This window comes from Neomonachus schauinslandi, chromosome 6 (assembly GCF_002201575.2).
Source record: "Neomonachus schauinslandi chromosome 6, ASM220157v2, whole genome shotgun sequence".
Classification (NCBI taxonomy): Eukaryota; Metazoa; Chordata; class Mammalia; order Carnivora; family Phocidae; genus Neomonachus; species Neomonachus schauinslandi.
This window is the reverse complement of record NC_058408.1, coordinates 130,505,046-130,524,017: the sequence shown is the minus strand read 5'-3', so window position 1 is coordinate 130,524,017 and position 18,972 is coordinate 130,505,046. Positions and strand designations below refer to the sequence as shown.

Below are 18,972 nucleotides of genomic sequence, written 5' to 3'. Positions count from 1 at the left end.
TTCTGAAGGATTTATCATGTGTGACATAGGAAAAGGATTCTTTAGCGAAATAAGTTTAGGAGGCCTCTTCAGTCTCTGGGTTTCTCCAGAGTCTTAATTATCCTAACATGAACCCTGCATCTTCAGTAAGGCAGAGTTAAATAATCATTACTTAAAATTGCTTGACCATAGAAACACTTAAGAAAGGAGAAGCATTTTGTGGAACTAGTTTTCTTCAGAGTGCACTTTAGCAAATACTGCTTTTAGAATAGGTACACAAAATATATACTTTTCCCAAACAAAGGGAGATTAGCACCCAGCTAAGAGCACCTGGTCATGACCTTCTCATGGAGCACCCTAGCCCAGTGCTTCTCAAACTTTAACGTACACCTGAATCACTAGGGACTGTGTTACGTGCAGACTCCTACTCAGGAAGTCTTGCCTGAGACTCTGTATTTCTAACAAGTTCCCAGGTGATGCTGATGCTGCCAGTCTGTGAACCACACTGAGTAGCAAAGGGCTAGAACACATGTGTCTTCAAGTGCTGAAGGTGTCTCCAGTATTATCCTGAGTGCTATGCTCTCTGATAATTCTGTATCCAAGAGGGTAATGGGTCTGCGGTTGGGGCTTACCAGTAAAACCTGTTGGGTGTGATGCGTTCATGCATGAGTTGCCACCGTCTTCCAAAGTCCATGGAGCTATAGAGCTGCAAAACAATGAAGTGAGAAAAGCATAAGCATCAAGGACACTCACTGGTCAACAGAAATACATGTGGCATCCCCCTGGATAAAGACATTCTAGTGTACCAGAGTGCCGACCTGAGTTGGCATCCATTTTATCTAGATAAAAGCTATGAATATGACCATGTCATGCTTATCATGGTGACTTCTGCATCAAGTAGGTGCTCAACATATATCCAATCGACCGATGATTTTGAGCTGAGTGTAAATCCTTTCTGATGCCAACCATCATTCTCTCCTTCAGGGGTAAAGCCTTTCATAAAATTCTCATTTTTCTTCAAATTCCTTGATATCTTTAGCTCCATTCAAAACAATTCAGCAAAATTTATTTAAAATTTATTTACTGAATAGCTCCTACATGTAGGGCACTCTGGTGGACATGAAGATAAAGAAGAGGTAGATTCTGTGTTCTCAGGGAAATAAAACACATGTAAAAATACTCATCAGCTGGTATCTGAGCCAATATTATGTATAAAATATTGCACTGTTCAAGTTTTATCGCTCACTGCTCCTATATATAATCTAAATGAAATAGACTCTTCACTGCCAATAAGGATACCATGCTTGTTTATAGTCCTAGGTCTTCACAGAGATAAGGCCATGCTTACTCCTAAGTAAGCATTACACAAGCGTGGGTGGCTCCCTCCATGCAACCTTTTCCAACCACTTCAAGCCACTCATCTTTCTCCCTTCTCAATTCACTGCACTCATCTTTGGTTTCCATTGAGCACTTATCATGAGGTAATACATGGTTATGTCTTTCAGATTCATCTGTATTATTTAGTTGTATTTATATTCCTTCAATATATATAAAGAGTTCAACAAATATCTGTTGAATAAATCAATAATTAAAATGGGCACGTAAGAATGGATAGTAACTCATGGAATGAGAAAAAAATTCTAGAAGAGCCTCAAGACTTTGGAAAAATAAGGAAGAACCCCCAGCATGGCTAATAAAGTGAGATTCCACATTCACTTACTTTATGGATGTAGAATCTGACCCCTTTGTAACACATAAGAGAAAGGCCAACATTCCTATCACAGACTAGCCAAGAGTATGGAGTTTATTTTTAATTGTATGCCTGGAAGTATAATAGCTCTGACTGATAATGGAAATAATAATAATAATAATAATAGGTGGACTACAGTGCTCTTTCACATATATTTGAGCCTTACAAGGACACTGAAAGGCAAGGCAGTTATGACTACTTGAATCCTTGCTCTCAAGCATTTTCTGATCTGCCAGGGAGAGTCAACCACTCCCTTCAGGTACCATCACTATTTTTACTGTCTGCCTCTAAGAAGCTGTTCACACCAAGGCAATACTGGTTGGCATGTCCCTCCTGCCATTAGGCTATGAGTCATAAGAGAGGCAGGAATCATGCCCAATTCACTTCTGTGTATCAGTGGTTACAGAATACATATACAGGTGAGCACACAAACCTCCTGTTTCATAGTTAATGAACTCAGTCTTGGGGAAGTTAAGTTTTGGTCAAAAGAACTAGGATTTAAGTTTTCTGATGCCTGGCTCCCGTCTTCTTCCATGGAATCATGGTGCCTAGTTTATAATGAAAATTCTATTATTTATGTTCTTCACACTTTCACAGGTGGGGAAATTGGGAAAGGCAAAAGTAGATGGGCCTTAAGTTTATAGAAATGGGGTTAGATGAAGTATCTTCCCATTATCACATCCCCAGTACTGTTCCCCTAGGGAGTGCTGTCTGGCATACCACACCCAGGTAACACTGCCATCTGTAATGTTCTGAGTCCATAATCTTGCAACTCATACAGAAATAATTTTTGAATGAACTCCTGGTAATCTCAAGTAAGCCTTGGGGGGCTTAAAGAAGTTTTAGCCCATTTAGCCCATATTGCCCATTTCTCAACTTCTAGAGTTCTAACCTCTGGCCCATTTTCCCCTTTGGTGTGGTGTATGTGTATTTGAGAGTCATCTGTTTATAAGTTGAGAGATGGGCAAGATCAACAGGAATGGAAACGGAACAATGAGCCCTCCTAGAGTAACATAGCTTGAGCTAGGCCTTTGGAGATAGGTGGTATAGACAGGAGAGAAGGTGGGTAGAGATTTTATAGGGTGAAGAAAACAATAAGAACAAAGGTGTCAATACGGTTAAGATCTTGAACTTGGCTTATGGGGAAGCTTTTAAGAGAAAGCAGAGATGTGATGACTATCACTGGCTAAAAGGAGGTGGAGGTTGTCTGTCTGCCCATTTTCCTGTCTGTCTCTCTTTCTATACACCCAACTATTTGTGGCTGATCCTATATTTATCTGTATGTATATTTATATTGGGGAGGGTGTTGGGAGGAAGGAGAGAGTTGGTAAGGACCAGACCATTGCATTGGAAAGAATATACCCTTATATTTTTTTTTGCAAGGACTGAGATTTCCATGCAGAGTTTTAAGAAATGGGTCACTCTCCTTCCCATGGCAGGTGTCTGAGAGACAGATGCTCAGACTTAAGACACATTTCCCAATTAAACACAGAAGAGACTTCGGTTGGAACCTTCTATAACCCAAAGATACCAGACTCTCTGTCAGCCCAGATTCCAATCATAGAAGCAGAGCTCCAAATCCCTTCAAATAAAACCCAGCATGATTATGTCTTTCTCTGCTGCAAACTCTAGAGACAAGCCAGGAAGAACCATGAGGGTCACACTGACACAGCTGGAGTCTCAATCCTCCAGAGAAATTATCAGTCCTTCCATCATGGAGGATCCAGTAGCAGCAGAATGCCTCCACCACAGCTCCTGCTAGGACTCACCCTTGGGAGAAGCATGACTCCTCTCATCTCATGCTCTTCCTAACAGAGAAAGAACAAGAGATCAGCTGCTGATCTCCTCATCCAAGCCTGTTCCTCCTCCTGCCTCCCTTGTCTCTGGTTTTGCTTTTTCAGCTCTTCCGCTTGACTGATGGGAGAAAAATTAAATTGAATTCTCTGCCTAGAGGCTGATTCAGATGAACAGAAAGAGCAGGCTCCTATTCATTAAGAGCTTTTGGTTAGCTACCTTGTCTCTCCATCCACATAAGTTGCTGAGTCTGGAATGAATTTTATTCTACTGCAAGCTGGATCCTTGCAGCCTCTCCATTCACCTACTAAAAGTGTATCAAGAAACCACTATACTTTAAGCACTGAACTAAGGGCTGGAATTACAAAGGTTAAAAACGCCATGAACAGTGGAAGACAGAAATTCAGACAATTACACTGCCATGCAATATATGTCATAATATTATTACTAGTTATCTCCGCAAGGGTAAGACTGAAGGCCATCGGTAGTTTTTCTTTTGGTTATTTGGGTCTTTAAAATTATTAGGACCATGCATTACTTTAGTAATTAAAAAAGCTCTAATACTCAAAGAGAAATAAAGAAATTTAGGCAACCATTCAATAGTAAGTGTTATAAGATCATTTAATGATATGAAAATGCTTATGATATATTATTTATTTTAAAATATATTGCAAAACATGCATACATTGACACTAATTTTATTTAAGTATTGCAAAAACTTGAAACACATCAGAAGGAGATAGGCCAAAATATTAGCAGTGGTTATTTCTGAATTGTGGGACTATGGGTAACACATATTTTTTAAAGCTTTCTATCATTTTCAGATTTCTTTACAATGGATAATATTTCAATAGTAATATAAGCCACTGTTTTATTCTACTTTTTTTATAATAATAACTTCTAATCCTAATGTATACATTATATTTACCTTTAAAACTACCTTTTAAAAGGCCAAAAATTAAAATTCCAATTTTTTCCATGAGGGACCTGGAATCAGACAAAGCAATATGGGATTTTCCACAAAATGGTATTACACAGAGATCATCATGGATAGTGGTGAATCCTTCCTAGGACAAGCAACATATTAGCTCACGTGCTGTTTAAATAGCCCTGCATGGCTTCAACCCAACGTGCTTCATGCAACACTAAAATAGATTTTCTGAACAATAAACATCTTTAGAAACATTTCTTGTTTAGGGGTGCTTGGGTGGCTCAGTTGGTTTTAATCCTCTGACTCTTGATTTCGGCTTGGGTCATGATCTCAGGGATGTGGCATCAAGCCCTGTGTCAGGCTCTGTGCTCAGCACAAAGTCTGCTTGTCCCTCTCCCCTCTCTCTCTCACTCACTCTTGCTCAAATAAATAAAACCTTAAAAAAAAATTCTTGTTTATACAGAGTTACATATATGAGACTGTTCTCCATATCCTGCCTCCTGATGCCCCCCGCTGCAAGGATGACATTCCTGAACCTTTAGCAGAGAACAGTCCAGATCCTCTCCTTTCCCTTCTTCCCTTATGTGTCATGGTCTCATATATCATAACAACCACATATTCAGTGGCAACACACACACACACAGAAAGCCCTAAATGAATCACTGGAACAGATGGAAAATATGAAAGAAAATGCTCTTTTCCTTATTGATCCAGTTATTAGTTCCCTAATTACATCAGCCTGCCAGGGAAAAGCATCTGATAGCTGAAGAACTAGAGGCAATTTAATCAATGTAATATTCCACAAGAGGAACAACAAGTTGCATCTGGAAAGCTTAAGTCCAAAGAATGATATAATTGCATTAGGAGGTTATTGCTTGAACTGTGTTCCCCCAAAAAGATATGTTGAAGTCCTAGCCTCTAGCATCTCAGAATGTGACCTTATTTGGAAATAAGGTCTTTGCAGATGTAACCACATTAAAATGGGGCCAGGGTGGGCCCTAACCCAATATGACTGATACCCTCATAAGGATAAATTTGGACACACAGACAGGAACAGAGGGAAGACAATATGAAGACACATAGAGAGAAGGCCATCTGAAGAGAGAGGATTGAAGTGAGGTATCCACAAGCCAAGGGATGTCAAAGACTAATGACAAATCACCAGAAGCAAGGAAGATGCGAAGAAGGGCTCCCCTTTAAATTCTAAAGGGAATGTGGCCCTGCCAACACCTTGATTTTGGACCTCTAGCCTCCAGAATTGTAGGACAATGAATTTCTATTGTTCTAAGTCACCTAAATCGAGGTACTCTGTTACAGCGGCCCATGTGAAACTAATATAATTGACCCTTGAACAACATGGGTTTGGACTGTGTGCATTCACTTATATACAAATTCTTTTTTCGATAAATGTAGTCCAGTGCTGTCAGCGTATTTTCTCTTCCTTATGGTATTCTTAATAACATTTTCTTTTCTCTAGATTGCTTTATTGTAAGAATACAGTATCTAATACATCTCACATACAAAGTATGTGTTCATTGACTGTTTATGTCATCAGTAAGGTTTCCAGTCTACAATAGGCTAATAGTAGTTAAGCTTTTAAGGAGTCAAAAGTTATACATGGATTTTCAACTGCACAGGGGGTCAGTGTCCCTAACTCTTGTGTTGATCAAAGGTCAACTGTACAGACATCTTACACCTACCACAAAGAATAATAATGACAGGGACGTCTGGGTGGCTCAGTCATTAACCGTCTGCCTTCGGCTCAGGTCATGATCCCAGGGTCCTGAGATCGAGCCCCACGGTTGGGCTCCCCACTCCATGGGAAGCCTGCTTCTCCCTCTCCCACTCCCCCTGCTTGTGTTCCCTCTCTCGCTGTGTCTCTCTCTGTCAAATAAATAAATAAAATCTTAAAAAAAAGAGAGAGAGAGTAATAATGACAGATCTTGCTACATTTCTCTGGGTTTTTTTTGTGGGGTTTTTGTTTTGTTTTGTATTTTTGTTTTTTATTTCTATTCCTGACATTTAGTTGTAAGACCAGAAGTCTGGTGTATGACCAGATTGTTGAATCTGTGATTAAAAGCAAAATCTCATTTGCCTATATTTTTCTCTCCTATACATTTTCACACCCCTAAGGATAGTATTTTCTAAGAATAAATATGAATTAATAATGACCATATGGCGGTAACCAGACATACTCAGAATAGGCAACAAACTATGCATTTTATGGGAGCTTTTGGTGATTCAGCCAGATTCCCTAGAGCCAGCATATCGTCCATAAAGAGGGAAGAATGGTTTGGAACACATTTATATAAAAGTTCTCCTCTGTAGCAAATTCAAACTTAGTGTACAGCTGTCCTGACTGTTTTTTTTTCTCAAAGCCTATGGAATTTTGGTAGCATTCTGCTGAATCGTGGTCATGATGGTCTTAGACTTTCAAATAAAATGAGGCTGGTTTCTGATAAAAATAAGGTTTCTTCACTTATTTCCTTGGTAGCCACAGAGGGATGGTAGGGCTTGGCTGGGCTATGAAGGACTAAAGGGAGAATCCCCTGGGTTGTGGTAATATTTATGGTAGGCAGGAGAGAAACCAGGGTCACACAGTAGCAAAGAGTCCTTTCCAACATGTGCCTCTGGTTCCTTCCTCAGATGTTCTCCAAAACACCCCTCCCTTGATAACTGGTGGGGACAACCCCATCCAATGTCCCTCGAAGCTCTGGGTACAGATAAGAGCTTCTGTCCTCAGCAGCCTTTTTCCTTTGCCCTTGACAGATATAAGGCATCTCTGCCATAAATAGGCATTCACCTAGAATGCCATTCTTTTGTAGAAGGCAACATTTTTCTTCTCTTCTTGAAGATTTCTAAGATGACTTACATCAGTCATTCCTTTGTTTAACACATATTGATCAAATGTCTATTAACAACCAAGCACTGTGCTACAGGTTTAGGATACATCAATGAACCAGACAAAAGTCTCTGCCCACAGGGATCTTACTTTCCAGTGGAGATCAGGAACTCAAACGCCCTCAAGTCTGTAGTGTGAATGTGCGAGGGAGGTACAAGAAAAATGGTACCATTGTTTGTATTCTTTAGACACATGATCATTTTGCTAGCACTTCACACACGAAGAAACTTTCTTTACTTACTCAAAAAGATGATTTTCCCCATTTTTATTGAAACGCTTGCCACTTTAGGGTTATCTTTTGTTTTCCTGCTTTTGATAGAGACACAAGCTCAAAAAACATGTTGCTTTCCTCTCAACTCTAAGGAAAACAGGTGCAAGTGTGATAAACTATCTGGCAGATGACATTTCCCCACAACACTGGGGAGAAACAGGGAATCCAGAAAGCTCATGCTCCATCTAAAAACGGACTTAACTGTTCCTTAGCTGGACAAAGAGAGCTAATCTAGTGTGATCAGGCTTTGATATTTTTCAAGGGGACTGAAAGTTGAGATTTCTATGAGAAATCTCTGTATTTTTCAGTTTTGGCAAAAAAAATTTAAAAATTTAAAATGTACTGCAGGGTAAATAAGATGTCTTGATCCAGCTGACCAGGGCTTGCCTGAGGACCACCCATTTGTGACATGAATCTTAGCATAGTAGACATACGAATGTCTGAAGGAGAGAGTGTGACTATTTGACCTTGAAATAGGGTTACCAGATTTAGCAAATAAAATATAGAATGCCCAGGTAATTCGAGTTCAGATGAAAAACAAATAATTTTTTGTGTAGGTATGTCCCATGTAACAATAGGGATCTGCTTGTGTTTTTTAAAACATTGTTATTTACCTGAAATTCGAAGTTAGCTGTGTTTTATCCATGTGACCTGTATTTTACCTGGAAACCCTCCCTTGAAGTCTCCTCCATTCCATTTCTAAGCATCTGGATCATAAGATACATCCCCTGATGCTATGTGTCTCTATTTTTTGACACTGGATGTCCCAAAGTAAAGAATTGTAAATACTCCCTGTAGTCTATTAACTCACATCACTTTACTCAACTTATTTAGTATTCCTTAAGCACCTAGCATGTGCTAGGCTCAGTGCCAGGTGTGATGATCCAAAGATGAATAACACCAGGTTCCCTGATCTCCAGAAACTCAGAACTTCAGTGGGAAGACAGACATGTCAACAGATAAGTGCCACACAACACAACGAGGCCCATGCCCACAGAGATGGCCAACAGTGAGGGAAACACACGGAAAGGGTGGTCAGTGCTGTTGGGTCAGGCACTGAGCCATGGGCTGAGTCATAATGAATGAGTAGGAGCTGGCCTGAATGATAAGTTCCCCCCAAACATTGCAGCTAACAAAGGTGAAAAATTCTGGTCATTAGGAAAGATGTTGGAAATAAAACAGAAACGTTATCTCATCCTGCTCCAAAAGTATCATTTGTTTGGCCCTGGATCAGTGCACATTGGTCTAAGTGCCACATCAAAAAGGAGAAAGAACAGAGAAGGAAAAGGAGCCAAACAAGGTCATCTAAAGGGTTTAAGAGGAAGAGGAGGAAATAAGTGCATCAGAGTGTGGGGTGCAGGTAAAATGAAGACTTCAAGATGAGCAGCAAGAGTGAGGTCTATAAGATCGGGGAGTGGAGGCAGATACACACCCATTCCTCAAATTTGGAAACACCCTCCCTCAAAACCTAAAAGAGGCAAGATTAAACACTGAACATGAAGAACTACTTCTAAAAGCGAGTTCATAAAATTCACTACTGTAGGAAGGTGTTGAGAAAGGCACAGGATATCCTAAAACAGCATCAAATACAAATTAAGACTCCATGCTTCTCAAAGTTGTTCATCAAAACATCTCCCACAGCCAAAGAGAATACAGCATCCCACCAGGAATCTGGGGGTTTGGCCTTAAGCAGTCTGATAGAAGGACAAAGATCTTCAACTCTCTTAACTCTTACCTTGAACTTCCATGGATGTTTTGTAGTCTATGCTACCACATATCTGTGCTTAGAATACAAGATAAATTTTTTCACAAATCTTCAGGTGAAGTGGACCCTCTAGAAAGACACTCTATACCTATCATACTTACTCCCTTTTACCACTGACCCCCAGGGGTGCACTGTTGAGCCAAATGTGAAGAAGGGAAGAAGGGATGCCAAGAATGTCTGGTGCATATGTATGACTCTTCAGATTTATCCTCCTAAGTAGGACTCCAATGCCATAGGACATGTGTACATTTGAATAACCAGAGCCTTCTATATTTCCCAAGTCAGTACCCTACTCTCTGATGGAAGTGCTACCAACTTAAAGGTCCATTTGAGAACACAAAGCACAGATCATGCTCACCCCCATTCTCCCAGAGGCCCCCCACCCCTCAGTATAGAGTGTTTTCCTCCACTGGGCATGCAGAAACTAGCTCATAATGGGACTGATGTCTACACTCTGTCAAAGAAGTGACACCATGCTCATATTCCCCCTGCCTATTTCTCCAGGATTCTCTTCTCCCCCTTATTGTCCAAGTTCCAGCCACACTCGTTTTCATTCGGCTTCTTAAACATGTTGTGGGCTCTCCAGTCTCAGCGCTTTTGCACATGCTGTCCCCTTCTACCTAAAATGCTCTCTTCCCACTCTGCATTTCTCCCTCTTTCCATTCATGTACTGAACTGCTATTCACATGTCAGGTATCAGCAGAAATAACACTTACTAAAGGAAACCCTCTTTGGTTATCCTGCCCATGTCCCTCCTGCCCCCATGGCCCTCTAGTCTCTTATTTCATAACACTCATCAAAATATGAAATTACAGGGGTGCCTGGGCCACTCACTCAGTTGAGCGTCCGACTCTTGGTTTTGGCTCAGGTCATGATCTCAGAGTCATGAGACTGAACCCCATGTCAGGCTCTGGGCTCAGTGCGGAGTCGGCTTGTCCCTTTCCGTCCCCCTCTGCCCTCCCCCAACTCAAATAAATAATGAATAAAATATTTTTAAAAATACTAAAAAATATATGGAATTACATATCCATGTAATTATATGACTGATGTCTGTCTTCCTTTGTAGGTAGTGGGGATTGCTACCTTAATAATTCCAAGTGTTTAACACCATGCCAAGTACAGGAGGATAGATGCTCACATAAATATTCACTGAATTAATACATAAATATTCTTTTCCAAGTCTTTTAAAGTTCTATTCTTTCCACCCAAAAGCCCCACACTTCCCTTCCCAAATTTGTCTAAAGTCTACCCTTCTTTCCATATTAATTCAGACTGTCTCCCTTCCATGATGCCATCTGTGGCCATAGTTGGCCAAAAGAGGCAAGATTACAATAGGAAAACTGAAAAACTACTTTTAAAAGCAAAATCATATAACTCATTACTGTAAGATTCTGGGGAGAAAGGAAGAACACCCTATAAACAGTATCTCTTGCCTCATATTTAACACCCAGTGTCCTACCAGATTCTAATAACAGGTTTCTCTTTTAAGTTCTAGAATTGTTTTTACTTAATTCCATCAAACAGTGATCTAGTCACGCATTCACTTACACATCAAAACTTCAGGTGATCTCTTCAAACTGATCATTGATTAGAGGCTCCTGGATGACAGGAATCCCCTCTGAAATTTTGATCTGCCCTCCCCCACTTCAAAGAAACTGGCTCTGGGCTGCTTAACAACACAGAATCAGAAAATAGTAAACTTTTGTAGCTGAGACTGAATCATCTGGACAAGTGTTTTTACACACGGGGAAGCTACATTTCAGAGAACCTTGGTGTCCTGCCTGTGATCCCACACCTCCTCATCTGTGGAGCTGGGATTCAAACCCAGGGTCCTGACTCCCATCTCAATGCTCTTTTTACTGCATGTGCTATTTTTTTTAAATTAACTGCATAACTTTAAAAGAAAAACAAACTAATATTACCTCACCGGAACAATGGCTCACTTGAGTATGCCATGCATGACACCGTACCTTGAATCTATCTAGCATTTTTATTTACAAGTCATTCTTGCAATTCACTTTATCCTCTTTTATACTGAAGAGTATTTTCTGAGCCAACAGTCATATAAAACAATCTTATAAATAATTTACATAGTATTTACCCAAATCCATTCTTTTGTCTCCACAAGCCTATTCTCTTGACCATTTTCCTTTGCAATCAGATTCTATTCATTTTTATACATTACAATTCAGAAACATCTCATATTAAGCAGTGCCCTTTGAACACAAATGTTGATATTCCTCTGTGAGCTGACTTTTTGGTTCGGACTCACATCCCTCCACCCTTACCTGTGTTTTCTCTTTCCTTAATGATTTTGGTTTCACACCACATCTTATTATTAAATCCACTTTCCTGGCCTTTTCACTGCATCCAATTTGTCCTTAACTCCTTTCCAAATTCAGATTTGTTTTTCCTTCCTAAAAGCCTGAATCCAAAAGAGGCATGAAGAACTTAAATCTCTTAGTTTTTGGCCATTTATTTAATTTAAATTACCTTCTCTAAGTATCAAAACAATAATACCTGCCTTCAGTTTGGAAGAAATGAATACTTCACTTTCCCTAACATATGAAACACCATTTAAAGCATATCTCCAGGTAGACATTTCAACATGCGCATGACTTTAGTATTAATATATAGCCAGAAATTTTTAAAGTTCATTCAAACTCAAGATATTAAAGGAAAAACAGTGTGTACTTCAAAGGCTATTCTTTCAGAAGAATAAGGGGGAAAAAAGAAACTAACATTTCTAGAGGATTTGCCCCAACAGGCATTTTTGTATATGCTTTCTAGTTTAAATGACACAAAATAAACAGTTTGATGGTTATTTCTGTCCACTCGTCTGGGAGGAGAACACGGAGGCCTCACGGGTATTATAAATTTGATCAAGATCTCAAAGCAAATTCTAGAACATCTGATTCCAAAACCACTATTTATTCTTTTTTTTCAAGATTTTATTTATTTATTTACTGGGGCGGGGGGTGGCAGAGAGGAGGAGAGAGATCTCAAGCAGACTCCCTGTTGAGGGCAGAACCTGGCATGGGTTTCAATCTCACGACTCTGAGATCACAACCTGAGCCAAAACTAAGAGTCAGACGCTTAACCAACTGAGCCACCCAGGGGCTCCAAACCACTATTCATTCTATTCTATTCAAAATTCTATTCTATTCAAATTCATTCCATTCAAAACACCTGGCTGTCATTGAGAAATGAGTGAGTGTTTGCAAGGAAACATCCTGAAGTGTGATGGAGCTCAAACTATGTCCTAGGAGAAGTTGTAGAAATTTGGGATTGTTGGCACAGAAAATTGACCAATGAGCAAAGAGGTTTCATAACTGTTTCAAAAGTGGAAAAATATTCTTCCATGGAAGGACAATGGAACTTTCTTCTGTGCTGCTTCAGAGGGAAGAAGTAGGACCAAAAGTTCAAATCTAAGTGGAAGTAAATTTTGGCTGGAGGGTAGAAAAGCAAGTTCTCCAGGGCCTTACGGGATATGTTTGAGTAGAAGATGGATGAGCACTTTGATTAAGGTGATACTATCAGGAAATTAAAGTGCCAGATGGGGTTTAAACCAATGACTTCTTAGGTTCCTTAAGATACAGGATTTTTCATTCCTCATCCAACAACAGTAATCCTAGGAATGGAACCCAACAGAATATTATTACTCATGTTCCCTAAACATTTGTAAAAGCTTCCAGTCAAATGTGGTGAAAAAGGCCCAGGACTCTGTATGGATTCATTCAGGCTTTGGTGGATTCATTCAGCCTCCCTATATCTACCGTCTTTATAAAGCAACTCTCAGCCCTTCCCCTCGAGAGGTAGAATTTATTTCCTCACCCTTTGAATCAAGGCTGTCCTTGTTCCTTGTCTTGGCATCAGAATGCCGTGGAAGTGGCAGTGTCCCAGTTTTGAGGGTGGTCTCTAAGAAGCCATGAATATTTCCAATCTTTCAGAGTGGTGTCATTCCCCAAGTGACATTAGCCTGATGGGGGTTGAAAGATCACACAGAAAAGAATCTAGGTATCCCACTGGAGGCCATCTCAAATCACCACTCAGCCATCTGCCCTCTAAACCTTAAGAGAGAGTGAGCCAACATCAGTATAGTTGCCTACTCAACCATGGGTGACCACAGACACTTGAATGGATCTAGCCAAGACAATAAAAACCACCCACTAACCCACAGAGTTCTGATCAATAATGAATGTTTACTGTTTTTAAGCCTGTAAGCTAGGGAGAGTTGGTTACACAGCATTAGCTAGCTGATACACAGAGCAAGATTCAAGTCTTAGCTCTATCAATGACCTCACTGGACTGTTTTAAATTCCCCAAGCTCAGTCTTCTTATGTAAGTATGAGGAAGGGCTTCTCTCTCTTACATAAGTAGAAGGAAGGGTTCTCAAATTTCAAAGGCACCCAGGTATCTTGTTTAAAAATTCATTATCCAAGCACCCCTCCAGAAATTCTAGAATCAGGAGGTCAAGAGTGGAGCCTGAAATCTGCATTTCAACAAGTAACGGATGACTCTAATGTACATGCTAAGGAGCCACACATTAACAAATCCTGCTCCAGATAATTCTCAGGAAAGCTTAGACATTTATAACTAAGCTCACCCCCGTCTTCAGCCAAGCTCTACCCCATCACAGGTAGACAATGTCCAGCTGAAAATTCAGAGCTCCTTAGAGACAGAAATATCATAAGCTTGCTCTGGGGCCTATTAGAGAAGAGTGACTTGACCTTAAGTCAGATATCTCTTGACTCCTGGGAACTCACTCCTAGCTCCATTACAGAAGCCATGGCCTTGACAAAGGAAATGGCAGAGTGTTTCCACTCAAATACCTTTCTGCCCAACTGCCAATGCTGGAATACAATTAAATAGCAAAAAGCATAGCTTCAGCTAAAATGCACAGTAACAGCTGGTCTGTGTTCCCTGAAAGTACAATGCACTTATTACACAGATAATTAGACTTCCCTCTAGATACAAAAGTGATATGGCCTATGCAAAACCTTACCACAGCCTGGCCACCCGTCGCCCAAAGCTCTCAAACAGTGCTGATCCCTGGGTTCTGAAACAGGGTGAAGAGGGTGAGAGGGTAGGGGCAGGAAGACAGCAACTGCTTTGAGGATCTTCTGTTCATGGCTTTAACAATCCAAATCAGTGGTTCTCATCTCTGCAGTGGAGTCACCCAGGAGTTTTAAGCAATACTGATGCCTATGCCCTACCTCAGAAAAATAAAATCAGAATCTCTGGGAATATACCACCGGGGCACAGGTCTGTTTGAAGCTCCCCAGGTGATTCTAATGTGCAGACAAGGTTAAGTACCATTGGCCTAAAGCAGAGATTGGCAAACTATGATCCACCTGTTTTTGTAAAGAAAGGTTGATTGGAACACTCATTTATTTAGAGTTGAGTTGTTGCAACAGAGATCACATGGCCAGCAAAACCTAAAATATTTACTATTTAGTCCTTTACAGAAAGTTTGCCAACTTTGTTCTTAGGTACTGACCTTTAATACTGGTTAAGGGGTCCTGACAGGAGTTTTATCTTGAGTGCCTATCTTGGTTTCACATCCCTTTGACCTATTTTTCCAACATCAGGAGCTCAAACTCTATAATAGTTTTAACAGGCACTTAGTATGTACCAGGCTCTAGGTTAAGTGGTGTGCATCATCCTACCTAATCCCTACAACTACGCAGTAGAAAAATTCTGGTTATCTTCATTTAAAAAACAGAAAACAAGGATTTGGACAAAACTAAGTCACTTGCCTGAAAACAGAGCAAGTGTGGAGGCCATATTCAGACCAAGTTGTCTGGTTCTCTGGCCCATGTGCTCAGTAACCATACAAGCCAAGATTTACAACATGGAGACAGAGCTTCTGAGCCACACTGTAGTGGGAGCTTGGGCAGGCCACTTCAAGGGGTGGAGGGAGGGGGTTCTAAGATGCCTACCTTATAGGGCTATGATAAGATCAGAGGTAGCACGATGCCTAATAAAATGAGAATGTCTGGCACAATGAAACTGTTCTTTTGTCAAATGTTTTTCTTGAGACATTCCTGACTATATTTCACTAATTCTTTGCATCCATTTAATGAACTCAGTAATTTAGTGAGCACCATCCATAAACCACGTGTGGTTCCATGTGCTAAACATAAAGTAGAGAACAAGATGCTGGAAAACACAGTTTGCCAATCCCTGACTTCATGGAGTTTACACGGAAGTGGGGGACAGATATTTATATATACATAAAAAGCAAATATATATATTTATATATATTATTATATTATTAATTTATAAATTAAATATTATATACTTCTCATTATCCATAGTAGTCATGTTCTAAATTGAATTTAAATAAAATAGTAAAATAATAATACTTAACTCATAGAATTGTTTTGGGGATTAAATTAGAGAACATAAGTGCTTAGTAAAATATCTAGCACATAGTAAATACTCAATAAAAACTTTTATAGCTGTAAAAAAAAAATGTCATCACAAACACTGATGTAGCAACTATTAAACCATTGCTCCTAGGGGAATCTCTGGTCACATTAACATCAATCAAAATGTAACCTTGTTTTAGGTGTGTCTCTATTTAAAGACACATTATTAAATGCATATTGTTAATCCGCTAACATTAGACTCACAGCCATCCCATCACCGGAAGGCACATCACAGCCACCTTCTGCTTAGAAACACCAGCCAGACACTCAGCACACTTGCAGGTCATTTTAAATAGTGGAACCACTGCAGGAGAGCACAAAAATTACCAAAACCATGACACACAAAAAGAAAACTACAGAAAGGACAACTGCTTGCAATGTAAGAACTAGAAGGGGGAAGAGGGTCTCCTCAGCTGAGAACATGTACATGGGGCAATTCACCTTTTCTGCCACTCTGCTCATGTCCACAGATGACCATGAAAATAATCTGAGGGTCGATTTGGGGATTACCGTACATTTTAGCGAGTAAGTAAATTCACAAATACAGAATGGGCACATCATGAGGGTTTGCTGTATAATGTCACGCAGAGGTAAAGCTAAGGAGAAAACTAAAGCATGACAAATAGTGCCATTTTTGTTAAAGTGGTCAGAAAAGACTTCTCTGAAGGGCGAACATTTGAGCAGAAAGCTGAATGAAGTGACAGAGCAGGTGAGGTGAACACTGGACGGAGAGTGGCCGAACGCAGCAGAAGAGCAAGGATGAAGACCGTGAAGTGGTGGCATGGGTGGTGTATCTGAGGAGCGGCCAGGCCAGTGGAGCTGGAGTGTGTCCATGAGGGAGAAGCAGGGGGAGATGAAGTGAGAGAGAAAATCAGGGACAGCATCATGTTCCCTGGCGCGTCTGCCTAAGATAGGACCCAGGGCGCCCTTCCGTGCATGATGGAAACTACCACAGGTGTTTGAGGGGAAGGCGGCTGTGATCTAAGTTTTCAAGCTCCCCAGCTGCTCAGCGGAGAGCAGGAACTGGGGAGGCAATGGGAAAGCTGGGAGACTAAAGGGGTGGTTGAGGTGCTCCAGGGAGGAGAGGAGGCTCGGAAGAACATTAGAGGTCTTGCTGGGGAGGTGGAGGCGATGCCAGGCAGGTCTGGTCACGGCTTGACTCTGACGTCTGAGAGTAAAAGAAGAGTCACAGATAACTGAGATTTGGCACTAGGTCCACTGAGTTGTAGAGGAAGATGAGGCAACTGATCATACTCAGGATATATTTTGAAGGTCAATTTGCTGCCGTATTGGAGGTTTGAGAGAAAGAGACAACTCCAAGACCTGGAGCCCATGCCAAGCGGCGTCATTTCCTGCACTTCAAATCTGAGAAGGAAATGAGGCTATGGGGGTGTCAGGAGTTGCATGCATTAACGTATTCCTCAGGTTGTGTGTGTGTGTGTGTGTGTGAGACAAAGGGAGAAAATTATAAAGAAGTAATAGGTACTCACCAAATATTTATAACTACCTATTGTGCATGTTCTGCTAAGTGCTCAGGATTAGACAGAAACAAAACACAGCCACCCGGGAGGAGCCTGAAGTTTAATGTGGGAAACAGACAAGTCAACAGGTGATTATTAAAAAAAAAAGAAAGAAAGAAAAAGCCACACCTCAATACAGGTTTTGAAGCCAGAGCATGTCAGGCAATGCCCAACGCTGCACAGAAAGAACACTGGACAGAGATCCCCAAATCCTAATGTGCAGGAACTCCAATTTCTCCAAAGGAAGACCTGAGGCAGGCTGATTTTGCTGGTCACGGAAACACAGCATTAGAAGTTTTCAGCCCAAGGGGGCGCCTGGGTGGCTCAGTCAGTTAAGAAGTTTTCAGCCCAGGGGGCTCAGCTGACGATTACCTGGGAAGAGTTTATGAGAAACCCAGCTGCGTGGGCCAAGAGCCACAACAGTAAGTGCCACAGAAATGTCTCCTCACTCAGACGAAAGCCAACAGCCATGAGGACCGGCATCCCCATAGTCCTTCCTTCAACCAGCTGGATATATCTCCAGATGTGGTTGTTGCTTTTAACGTGTAACCAAGAGTAATTCTTGGGGAGAGCCGCCAACAAAACGAAAAGCCTTTAAGCAAGGGAACCGAAACTCAAATTCCTCCAAGGTTTGAGCCAGGGAGAAATAGCTCTCTTGGGGAAAATCCCTGTTGAAGGCAGGATACTTTTTTCTGAGTTTGCTTCTGCCTTTCTCTCTGGTCCCAGCACCGACAGAGACAAAACTGAAAAAAAAAAAAAGACAACAATCCTTTCCCTTAGTCCCCTCAGGATAGCTGTTAAAGACCAGCATTTTCAAAAAGAACTTACTCTAGAAATCCAAAAGGGAAATAGAGAAAGAAAATATGAGAACTGTGAAAGCACTGCGATCAGCAAGCGGAGGTTCCCGACCCTACAAGAGCTGTTCCTTACCGGGCACACAGGCCCCCTTTTGTTGCACATTGTGTTTGAAACCTCCGGGTCCAGAAAACACCTGTTAAATTCTTAAGAAGGCAGCTCATGCACACACAGACATGTAGACACATTCCTTGGCTGCCTCTTTTCTAGATAAATGCCTGGAGTGGAAACTCCAATCCAGTGGCAGTTTGGGGGGAAAACGTATTGGTATTGGGGTTACTGAAGCCCCCCTCTCCCCAGGCAAACAATGCAAAACTCATATTCCTTCAGGCATATAACAAGAAAGACATGGGTTGGGCCAAGATCTGATCTCCTCTCCTTTTCCCCTGCCCCAACTGCATCCCTATTTCATGAAAATTTTGCAATCCAGGGCTGGGTTGAGATCAATGCTAACTAGCATCCCCTTTGAAACCAGTAACCCTGATAGACAGGCTTTGTATCTTCGTCTGATCATAAAGTGGCCCTACAACCCTCCCATGTTGGCATTCCACACTCCAAAAACAGGGAAAGACAACAGTCCAAGGCACTCCCAGCTCCGTTAATGGTTACAAGAACAGAGAAGTATGCACAGCCCTTTGAGAAAGACCAGGAAGATGACTGACACAGTTACACAGGGTCTATTCAATGCGCTCTCTCCCCACGCTTCGTCTGTGCTACAGCGTATCACCTGTGGAGTGTGAGTTACACACGGATACACACGCCCCTTCTGCC

General features: G+C 41.1%; 1 protein-coding gene across 1 annotated transcript in view; it reads right to left on the bottom strand.

Annotated features, from left to right (window-relative positions):
• Positions 1-18,972, bottom strand: part of SORCS3 (sortilin related VPS10 domain containing receptor 3) — a 569,369-nt gene that overhangs the window by 205,048 nt on the left and 345,349 nt on the right. Inside the window, exon 5 of the mRNA XM_021699769.1 lies at positions 612-685. Coding sequence (XP_021555444.1) covers positions 612-685 — 74 coding nt within the window. The remainder of the gene's footprint in view (positions 1-611; positions 686-18,972) is intronic.